Source organism: Argiope bruennichi, chromosome 6 (assembly GCF_947563725.1).
Source record: "Argiope bruennichi chromosome 6, qqArgBrue1.1, whole genome shotgun sequence".
Lineage (NCBI taxonomy): Eukaryota > Metazoa > Arthropoda > Arachnida > Araneae > Araneidae > Argiope > Argiope bruennichi.
The window spans coordinates 6,701,993-6,714,373 of record NC_079156.1 but is presented as its reverse complement, the minus strand read 5'-3'; the positions used below and the strand labels follow the sequence as shown (position 1 = coordinate 6,714,373).

The window sequence follows — 12,381 nt, the reverse complement described above, 5'->3', positions numbered from 1 at the left end:
CCATAAACGAATTAGAAAGTCTAATCTATCACGATGGGTGAATTTTATGGCTGTTTTTTCCAAAATTCAATACCGCCCCCAAAGTTTCGTTCATCGCCAATTTATTATTTGGGTCTGAATGTTCTTTTTATTTTTTTATATTTTTTTTTTACTTATGTTTTTCTACGCGCTTCTCCCTGGTCGGCGTTGTACAAGGAAGTTGCGACAGATGGTATAAATCTCTTTAATTCATGATTTTACATTCTTAAGTTCTCCTCGCCAATATTTATTATTATGATCGTTTAGTTTTATGCGTCTTCTTGGGGCCATTTACCTGTAACCTTACCAGGCTTTTGTTATTACCCATAAAGGGTGAGGATGGCAAAGTGTCTTCTTTCCATATACTTCGTCTCTTTGTTTTGTTGACTATGGAAAGGGTTAATGGGATTCGTCCGGGAAATATTTATTAAATGCATTATCTTTAAGGTCGATTTACGGTTGAAGTTAAGTGGACGTTTACGAAATATTACCGAACGGAGTTCAATAAAATATACATATTCAAACATCCCGCTGATTTAAAAAAAATGACTTATTTGTATATATAATTGTGATTTTGATGGGTTTCAAATCTAATATTAGCTATGTTTCTGACATACTATTTCTAATGGAAATATTTGTATCAAAAACAATTACTTTTATTACAGACCAAGGATTTAGCATTTTAAGGATACAAACATAAATGCGTATGCTTCATTGTTTGTAATTAAAATCATTCTAAGAGGAAAATATTTGATATTAGTTAGTTCCAAATATAAAAGAAGAAATTTAATTCTCTCGGACTCACTCAGTTGCTATCAGTATAAAATATAAATAATAAAATAAAAGAAGTTACATTTTATAATAATTGCAGACATGCATCCTTGAAGAAGTAATCCAAAAATTCTTAATTACCCGAATTTTGGTGCATTATAACTGAAAAGTTTAAAATCCGATCTATGTTATACAATATCTTACGATAATATGTAACGACATATAATATATCCATAAAATCCCGTAACAACATACAATAGAAGTTAAGTATATGTTTTACAAAGATTAGATAACATCCTCAGAAAAGAATAATGAAATAAAATCTTTCAGTTATCCATTGAAGTTATTACCATAAGTTTCACCATTAAGTTCGCCATTAACTTTCACCATTAAGTTCGGCGAAAGAGAATCATCTTTGAGATAAAAAGTTTGGATTTTGATTTTGAAGAAATTCCTCCCGCACTCGAGGTTGTACTTGAAGAATCTGTTTTTTTCTTTCACGGTGTTATGGAATTTCAAACAGTAATGTACATATTAATTGATTATTTCCAAAATTTGACTGAGATTTTTCTTACTTTTATCTTTTTTTTCTTGGTTCCAAAATCTCGTTGAAAGAAGGATATACATATAAGTTCGTCGTCTTATGCTATAGGCATTTATCATTTAAATCAAAACTGTGAGTAAAATATCCAAAATTTTATTTAATTAACCATGGTAATTAATTCAAGCGGATAAGCGCTTTTCATAGCAAGTTTTTACGATGATTTTAAGAAGTATCTGTCCTACTTTATCCTCTTTATAAATAATAAATCCAAATTTTGAATGAGATGATAATGATAATGCGGTTTTAAAGGTGTCTATATAAGTAATATTATAATTATAAAATTAAAAATTTGCACTTGAAAAATATTCATTTACCCTTAAAATACTTAAAATTAGCACGAATTTTTGCAATTCTTAAAAAAAAAATATTTACAGAAGCAATAAAACAACACGAATTAAAATCAACTAAAAATACTCTTGTAACTTTTTTGATACTAATTAAAAATGGAGAGCAAATACTTTCTGTACTAAAATGAATATAAAGTATTACTTTCATTTTCGTTCATTCGAAAGAGAACATTTGAGAGACTTACTTCATTTGTTGCTGCCACAATAAAAGGTATTGTAAAGTAGCTTTATTTTTGTGAAAAATGAAGGGAAAAAACACGTCTTGAAAAAAAAATGTTTTTCACTCATAATATTTTCACTTGGGCCAACATTTTTCTTCCTTTTTTTTTTTTTACCTATTCTTTTTTCTTTCCTTCCCCCCCCCTTTTTTTTGTATTGTTTGTATTGAGGAACAACACGTATTTTTTTTTAGTCGAGCAAGAACACAAATTTTTATAGAATGACTATATAATTGTATGTCAAATGGACACTTTTATTCAAAACAAATGTATAATCAATGAATTGTAAACGAAACGAAACATATTTAATCAGAGAAATTTATTCTGATGTTAGTCTTAAATTCATGCAGCCATTTACCGATTATTCCCAATCATCAGATAAATCTTCTCAGAACGCAAATAGGTTTAATAAAGGAACAGCTCATTACTTATTTATTAGTTATTAAACATAATGCCATAATATGCAAAATCAAATAAATGTATAAAATTATAATTAAAACAAAGTTTTAAAACTTGGTACAAAATTACTGTTTCAAAACTTGACTGATGCAGAAGCCAATTAAATTATCATAATTAGTTAAATGGTTTAACTTATTATGATAATTTAATTCATATGAAAAAAAGAATCGAACCATTCAAGTTTATCCAGGAACTGGAATGAAAAATCGATTTAAAACCATTTTAATTATTTACTTTTTGGGTTATATTGATTACGAATAAAAGATAGTGATAAAGATGAAAGAATTAATTTATTTTGATAAAATGGCATAGTTATTTTTTAAATATTTCTCATAAAAGTGCAATGAAAATTTATTTTAGCTGCTGTTATATAGGTGCCTTTTTAAAGCAAAAATCAAGAAAATGTTAAATTGCATAAAAACTAAAACAAATCATTTCCAAAATCCAATCAAATATTCGAAATTTAAATTTTAAATTCCTTTCTGAAAATAAATTATTTATTTGTTCTATAAATAGTTGCTAGTACGAATATTCTAGAAATGAAGCTCAAATCAGAAGCTATTGACCGAAGAGCATCTTAAAAATAGACGTGATATACTTATTTGTCAGATTAATGCTGTTTTTGAAGCTACATGACGCCTAATTTGGGATACACGTCGAAATGTGAGTGGTAAATGGATGACGAGGATGACATACGAGCCAATGTAAACGTCGAAAATTCTCTACCATGAACAGATTCTAAAATACTTTCAAAAGAATTTTTTTTTTTTTTTTTTGAAAAATCTTATTTTTTATTTGCACGATCAAAGGAATAATAGAAATCTCATCATTTCTGTATACTTTAAACCATTTATCCCTTCACAGAAACAGTAAATGATTGAATGCATTCTTTCATTTTATAGAAACCTAATATTTCAACGAGTAAATAACAGAGAATTATCATGAAGTCGGAAACGGTTTTTAAGGTTTTTCTCGAAGCGGCCGGCCTCTTTGCGTTTATTTCCATCATTTTTAAGAACCAGAGCGACTTGTTTTAGCAAAACAAAAGTATGTTGTTGTTTTTTTTGAGATTTTAATATATATATATAACAAGTCATATTGAAGTACTTTATGCACTCGAATGGTTAGAGCATGAACATTAATATATTTGTTTCATCCATACGGTTTTCATCAAATTTCAAAAACATTTCTACAGCCTCGTTTTCTCTACCGTAATAATTTCCAAATCAACATTTTTTTTATAAATATACTATATTATTAATATATTTATTGCTTTTGATATATTATTATCACTTATTTTTTTATATAATGTAGTTTTTAAATTCTAAATATCTTGTAGATCTAGAAGATATCTAACAATGAGTGGTGATATTGAAATTTCATTTAATTATTCTTGTTATGGAAAGTTCTCTTTCCATATAACAATAACTTAGCATTTTAACTAAAATTACTTCGATTTTTTTACAAGAAATACTTTAAAAAATTAAACAATCTAATAATTAAGTAAGACACTTAATATTTTTAATAAAAACAATTAAATGCTATGAAGTTACATTAAAATTTGAATGAAAATTTTCCATGTAGTTTCTTAAACACAATTCTTATCTTTTAGTGTAAAATAAGTTTATTAGGTATAATACAAAGTTGAAAATCGTGTATAAAAGTCAAACAAATAAACAAAAATAATCATATAGCTGACAAGGTAAAATAATTTTCAATAAAGTCGTATTATAGAAGAACAGAAACAATTCTCCACAACATGAATTACACGTACATAACATTCATTATTGTAAGATAGTAAAACAAATTTTTTAGTAAAGGTAAAAGTCTGCAATATATAACTTTTTGCTCGTAAATATCTTGCGTTAAAAATTAATCCAACACTAAAAGTTCCCAGCAAAATTATTTATGTCTGTAGAAAAGTTTATAAAAGTAAGCTAAACAATCAAAACCGTATCCATGTATATAATAAAGTACATTATATCCCTCTTATTGCATGCATTACTCACTTTTTCCTTCTTAGAATAGTATTAACATATTAAAGAGAAACTAAGAATCCTTTAACATAAAACGATGACGTCTGTTAAATTTTAATTTACTCTTACCTGAGCTTGATACGCAGTGAATTTATCTAATTTTTGAGTGATGTTAAAATGGAATATCAAAAATTTTCTCTTTTCCCCGTTTGCAAGTTTTTAAAGAAAGAAAAACTAATCACCTCTGAAATTAAATGAAACCTAAATGGGCCGAAGCATCAAGACTATTTCCTCAAGAGGTATATCTTATAATATGTTAAATATATCTAACTTTTATAAAAACGTTTCCGAATGCTTTATGAAAGGACAATTTGGATTACATAAGGTACATAAACTATTATTTGAACATAATTGTAAATGTTAATATTTCAAGATTTTAAAATTATAAACAAAGTTGTAAATTGTGATAATTTCTCTGGTGTATTAACGATTCGTATGCCAACTTGACATAAAAATGTAATGAGTAGAATGCTGTAAAATCTTGCACGCACCTAAAAGTGCTAAAAATGTTTTACACTTCTAGAGAAATATATTTCTATCGGCTCATAAACAAATTCATCCACCTGTTAAATAAAGTTAAATTAGTATTTCAAAAATTCATTCATTCTTTGTTTTTAGTATTTAATATAAATAAAAAATCTATTTTTAAGAATCCGTACAAAACAAGGCATAATGAACTAAATAATTGATTCGTCTGACTTTCGAATACGTCAATTTCGATCTTACCCTATAAAATCATGAGTTCTCTTAGAATTCACAATTCTGTCATTCCAGCAATTTTTTTGTATCCATATTTCGATTTTAATATATTCACAGAAGTATTAAATTAATATTTAATTAATTTAGATTATTAAATGAATATATAATTATTTTAGATGCATTAAATTAATATATTTTTATTTTAGTTATGTTTAATTAATTTTTTTTTCATTGGAAAATCAAAAAAAAAAAAAAAATACACCGCAAGTCGCTAAAAATTATATCCATAACTTTGCAGTAAAGAAAAACAGTGAATGGCGGGTATTCAAAAAGTTCTCACTCTATTCTTATTTTTCTCTGTAATATCTACATCAAGGTAGTTCTTTTATGGCTTTTTAAATTTTCAGATGTTCAAAAGTATAGCGCTCACCCTGCATATGGTTTTAAAAGTTTAATTCCAAGTTTTGATGCCAGTAGAAAAAAAATTGATGTTAACTGCTAAAAAGTCATAAAATTTTCTGTCATATTTAAAAATAATTACTGATTGCAATCACTCATCAACATAAAAAAAAACATTTTTAACAGTTATATTTTTTCATAAATTCCGTCATTCAAAGTTAAATAACATTAAAAAGATATTATATACCTTAGATATTTCCCTCTTGCACAATCTTCTTGTTAGGTATATCTCTTTACATGTTTAGAAGTATGCAATGGTATATTTCATTATATGGCTAACACAAAATTCTGGAGCATAACTTAAAATTTGAATGGTGTATAAAAGTCGCAATATCATTCATAGTTTTATTTTTCGACTGATTTTGGAGGATTTTTTTATCATTAAATTTATTAGCTTTTATTATAAACTTTTGTATTTTATTATCTCATCTCAGTTATTATTAAAAGTTAGGATGTTTTGCAATGACATATAATGATTATTCTTGTTTTTTATATGTTTATTAAAACGTGCTATATGTGTTTCCGGGTTTAAATACACTTTATCTATTCATATATCCTGCAGTTTCCTTTCATAACCACTTTAGAATGTCTAGAATGATGGTTTCATTTTTCCTCTTTCAGTTTTTAATTTACCCAAATTCAAACAATGGGGAAATTCAGTTATCTATCCTAACCGCTCCTTGAAAAACCATAATCACGAGTAAATGAAGTATTAAATATTTTACTAATATTTTTAATCATTTTCATTTTTCAGAATAAATAGAATTAAAATGAATACATAGAAGAATCAAAATTTAATTTTCTTTACTCAACATACCAGGAATTTAATAAATAAAGGCTTCTGATTGTCTCACAATTGGCAGAAAATTTTTATTAGATATATTTCAGAAGCATTTAAATTTTGTAATTATCATTATTATTATTATTTTATTTCTTAGTTTCACTTGAAATTCTTGAAAAAATAAATTTAAAAATAATATTGACTCTTTGAAAGGACTATCATAAGATAATTATGAAAAAAGGGGCGTTGAAATGGGCATTTCAAACTTTTCCTAACATAATATGTATCTGAACTTAGTTAATTAAAAAGTTATATAATCATAATCTTTATTTAACCATTTAATGCCAAAAGTTAAATAAATACCAATTTTAAAACTAATTTTTTTTTAAATGCAAATTTTAGTTCTTAAATTTAAATATCCAGAGAGAATATAGTCTTCAAATTTTTATCTTGAATTAATTTTACCTAATTTGTTTTAATTGAGTAACATGATTAATATATTCATTTTCTTAAATTTCATATTCTCATTAAATTGTTTTTTATGCATGTTTTCCTCAGTCGAAGTGAAAGTAAAATTAGTTTTAAGTTCGCACAGTCATAATAAAAAATATTCACATGATAAAAAATAAATTGAATCTTGCATCATATCAAAATTTCCAATTTCAAAATGACTCGATTGTCCTGAACATACACTAATTTAATCATTACCTCATTAATCATCTACTAAAAAAATTGTTTCATTTTTTGAAAAAGTCCTAACATTACTGACTTGATTAAAATAAAATGTAACCTTTGTTTATCCATAATATACAAGATAATATTACATTCCAGTGCCATAATTATATGTAAAATAAGATTTTTAAAACAATTTCAAGCGATAGCATACAAATACATTACTGCTGTTCGAATAACGAGAAATGAAACAAAAATTTGCTAAGTCATATACCTTTATCGCTTATTATAAAAAGGATTATTTCCTATGTTTTTATCTAAATACACCATCATGTTTTCTATGTTACTTTTATGAATTGATCAGCAAGAAAAAAATTGAAAAATCAAGAATTGATAGTTCAGACGAAGTATGAGGTGAGGAAATTGAACGTTGAATGCGAGTTTGTTTTCTTCAATGCTATATATATATTCCAATTTCAAGTTTTTACGGTTTTAAATTTTAACATTAATAGTATGTCAAATACAAAAGGAACAATTGAAAATGAAAAGTGCTTGAATTTTTTTTATTAAAAAATAAAAAGCATTAATAACAAAAAATACAAGAAGCAAAATTTTAATTTTCGCTTTTTAAAATCAAATATGAAAAAAGTACGTCGCACGAAATGGTATTTCTATATACCATACATAAATTTTCCAAAATTAAATTATATTAAATTTATTAAACTCGTCTCTTATCTTTATATTTATAAATATATAGTTTTAATATACGTAAGCTTTACAATATACGTGCTATTAAACTTTCATTTAGTATAAAGTCAAATTCCATTCAATCCATTCCATCAAAGAACAATATACAATTATTTCGCTAGTTTGAATGTCTTAGAAAAATAATAGAAAGATATATAAACTGTCTCTAGGCCGAAAAAAAAAGAAACTGCGCAGTATTAAAGTGTTTATTTCCCCTGCTGTGCTCAACCGCCATCAGCACACAAGTGCGCGGGGAAAAGATATTAAAAATAGCGAGCGTAAAACTCGCAATTAAATTTTATGTAACTTGATAAATAATTCGAAATCCAAATAGTTAAAATCTTATCTGATATGTTTGTTTTGATTTACACTTAAAGAAAAAGCATGCAAGCCATATTTTCTTCAAACTTAAACAACATTTTGTAACACGTAGATATTCAAATCGATAATTAGCAGTGAATGGCTTCATCACACTTATTGAAAGAGATATTATGAACGATAATCGAGAGATATTTTACGATATTATGAAAAATAATCATTACATATTTTTAACAAAAGGTTCTTAAAAATATAATTTACATATTTTATTTTCTAAATCACATTATAAATATATTTTACATAAATACATGTTGAAAATGTAAGTTTTGTCGTCTGTTTTAATTATCAAAAGCACAATTTTTCTTCTTTAATGAAAAATTTATCTTTAATTACAAGCAGAAGTTACTTACATTTTGTAACGCATGTCAATGAAGCGTTTAGTGATGAAAAAATGTTGCTCAATTGATAATCAATTGGCGTTTTGTGAAGCAATCATTGTATATTATACCAAGAGTACTTTAATCATGACAACTTTTTAACTTTCGATGCTTCAAAAGAAATGAATTTTCTCAGGCAGCATTTATTTAAAGATCTGAAGCTTTCAACATTGATTATTTGTATAAAATTATTTAAGAATAAAATAATCATATTCAGAATTACATCAAACATAGAAAAATCATTAAATGGCCCAATCTTCACAACAATCATTTGATGAAATGTAAAAAATTTTCTAATAACATTTTATTTAAATTTAATAATATATAAATTTTTGCTTGTAATAATAGAGAAAATATAGTACTAAAACTCATTTTTATAAGCTACTTTTCCGTGCATGATATAGCTTAAAAGTGAAAATCATCGTGCGCTATTTGCTCTTTTGAGCTTTCAAGCTTTAAAATAAAACTGAATGTTGTTAAAAAATTAGAGTGGTATTTAAATAAAACTAAATAAATAACAAAACCTTATATGATAAAGAACGCTAACAAATTATTAGTTTCTAAATTTAAATGCAAATTAGGGTTGAAATGTATTAAATAAATAATCAAAAAAATTATATTCAGAAAAATTGCCTAGCATATTTATAAAAAATGCATGAAAAAGATTCATTCCTTTTTATATATATCAATAATCAGAAAAGTCTTTTTTTTTTCCTTCCTCTAAAGAAAAAAATATGTACCATGAACTGCAAGTTATTGAATTTAAATTTTTCAGAATGAATATGTTTATATGAATTTGAATGTTTTTAACAGTTTTAATTTCCAGTTTGTGCTCCTTTCCTGAATTATGAAACTACTGGACGATTACAACTTTGCCAAAATGAACGAAATTAATTACAATGAACGAACAAAATTTAATAGCTTTAAGAGTTTTAAATAGTATTATCTATAATGAATTATAAAATAATCTCCCCTTTTCTCTTCCTAAAAAACATATTTATTCGAAAAAACACTTTAACCCATGGAAAAAAATATCTAGTCTGCGAGTGTTCGAATTTCTTGTCTTGAAAAGTGTTAAGTCATCTAACTCATTGATCTATCTTTAAAACCTTTATAAACCGGTTTGTAACATGTTAATTGTATAAAATAAACAATAGCTAATGTTATGAAAATCTGTAGATTCAAATCTTCAAATTTATTCGCTTATTTTTCATTACCTTTTTAATAACAATTTTTCGTTAGAATGTACATGAGAAATATTACACGAAGGAAAAAAAGCTTAACGATATGTTTTCCAGTATTCACTTGCAATGAATCAGTACACGGGAAATCTGCAAAATAAGTTACAGTCATTGCACAGCATTTTTTTTTAATTCATCTGTTTGTCAATACATCATTTGCCAACAAAATTTTGATCAGTTATTTTTCCTCCTATCAAACTTATTCAATCAAAAAATTTCCATCTAAAGATTTAAATTTTCAAACACATTTTTATGTTTTCCGAATATTATTTATACAATACATGAACAGTGGAATAGTTTTTTTTAAATTTCATAATATTTTAGATGGTAATTTTAAATTGAGAATAAGTTTAAAAATTGTGTCTTTCATATATTTTTCACCTTCATATATCACAATTCAATTGAGTAAATCTCTTTAATCTCTTTTTTTATTTCTTTCTTTCCCATTAACTATTCTATTTAAACCCAAGATCAGTTGAAACACGAAGGGGTAAACTAAATCAAAAGATATTCCTTATAGTATCAGAAAACATCACCTGAGTTACTGAAAACCACACTCTGTTGCAGTATATCACAATAGCTTTATGTAAATCTATTAGAATTGCTTTGGTGGAAAAATGTTGGAGAATCTGCACATTTTGCGAACATAAAAACTCTTCTTAAAAATTAAGTCAATAAATTTTAAAAAATTTAAATGTTTAAAAAGATAAATTACTGGATTCCAACTAGGAAATCGGTCTATTATGTCACAATCAGTATTTTTCAACAATGCTTTTAATTTTTTCAAAATATTCAGTACGGTGGATCTATTTCAGACTCTCCCCTCAAACCTACCCATGTGGCTCAGCATTTTGCTCGGTATAGAGTGATATTCTTCGATGTTACATAATAGTGTACGGTTTTGTGCAATATTTTTAATAATGTGAAAATTATTGAATATCATCCATATAATTTCGTAACTGGGGTGGTCATCAGACAGAAATGAATCGAAATGCAAAAGAGGAACTCACCTGTAGTAAGGGTGATAGCCCTGCGGAGATATGTGCAGATCCATAGGAATGGATCCATAGCCTTCTGGTTGCATCATCTTCAAAACAAATCCTTATTTTAAGACATGGGAGAACCGGTAAACCTTGAGCACTCGGGAGCGTATATCAACGACGCGCGGAACTAAACAGAGATGCCCATATGAGCCGAGTCCAAATGATGAGGATCCGGTGCAGAAATGGAACAGGTTTGACAATTCTTAGTGGGTTAAACAATGTCAACAAAACATGCCTTCTGCCTGTCCAATCTGGAAAAAATATCTTTCAAGATATGACGTCCTGCAATTTACTGGAAAATGGCAGTTTTTATTATTATTATTATCTTTAGTATTGTAATTGAATATCTAATCAAATCTTAAAATGAAATGTCACCTCTCAATAATTAGCATGCAAATTTGCTTATCGCTCTGCTTAATTTCTAAAAGTTCGTGCAAGTCTACTTCCGTCAGAAGAGAGCATCATTTAACAATCAGAAATACTACATTATTTTAGTTGAAAAATTTCAACTAATTTCCTATTTTTAGCAATTCCTTCGCTATGTTCAATTACTTCATCGGACACTTTTATTTTTCTTCTTTTACTGCTGAGGATTTAAATCTTCAAAGAAATCTTTCCCTACGTAGTCATCGAATAGATGAATAATAAATTTATAATAACTTGTATCACAGATCAATTCTCACATCCATTCACGGATCACAAAAAATCTTTTAAATTCACAACCAAAAATAAACAAAAAAAAAATTATATACATTAATTGGTATCCAACAGTTATTCCAAAACTTTCACTAAAATGTAAATCAGTACGAATCAAACCTTGATTTGGAAGCGTATGGTTACAATCCAGCAACAGAATTTTAGACAGGGGGCTTCGCACCAGCGACTTTTCAAGACCTCTTGCCCGCGTGAATACCACTTGCTAACTGCAACTGCGCAAACATAAACATTGAGCGTACACACGGTGCGTGCCAGCGAAGGGACGGCGCTGACCACCTTCTATCGCGGTCGAGTTGTGGTGTGTGACTGCGTTTCTGTTAACGCTACTACGGCCCCCGTTAGGCCTAGGCCGTCCAGTTTGTGACGTAACGTGGACGAGGAGGGTCGGGGGAAGCGAAAAATCTACCTTTCGGTAGAACGAAAGAATGAACAAAAAAAGAACAGCAAAAGGGGGCAGTACCTCGACGGCGGCGCGCGGTTTTCTGTATCCGCCCCACAATGCGCGGCTTGCCGGCAACGCAGTTGACGCGCGGGCTCGTCTCGGTGAAGAACTCTCTCCTCTGCCGCACAGGTGGTGGTAGGCAACACTGATTGTCCGGGATCGTTTGGTAGAGGTGGCGGTTAGCAAGTTTTTTGTCGTCAAAACCTGCAGCTAAATGATTGTTTTTAAAAAGGATTTGGGGATATAAAGGGTTCTGTTTTGCGCCACCGAATAAATCTAGAATGACCTGACTCCATAGAAATATATACCTGGGAGTTGTGTGACTGAATTTACCAGTCATCAATTGAGTTGTGTTGCCTTTCAGTTTCATTA

The 12,381-nt window shown here is 27.7% G+C and overlaps 1 protein-coding gene across 2 annotated transcripts in view; it reads right to left on the bottom strand.

Moving 5' to 3' along the window:
* The window catches only part of LOC129971348 (protein trachealess-like), a 242,393-nt gene extending 230,505 nt beyond the window's left edge, over positions 1–11,888 (bottom strand). For both annotated transcript variants that reach the window (XM_056085023.1, XM_056085022.1), the window contains exon 1: positions 10,818–11,888. In XM_056085023.1, the coding sequence (XP_055940998.1) occupies positions 10,818–10,894 (77 nt within the window). In that variant the 5' untranslated portion in view covers positions 10,895–11,888. The remainder of the gene's footprint in view (positions 1–10,817) is intronic.
* Positions 11,889–12,381: the final 493 nt, after the last annotated feature.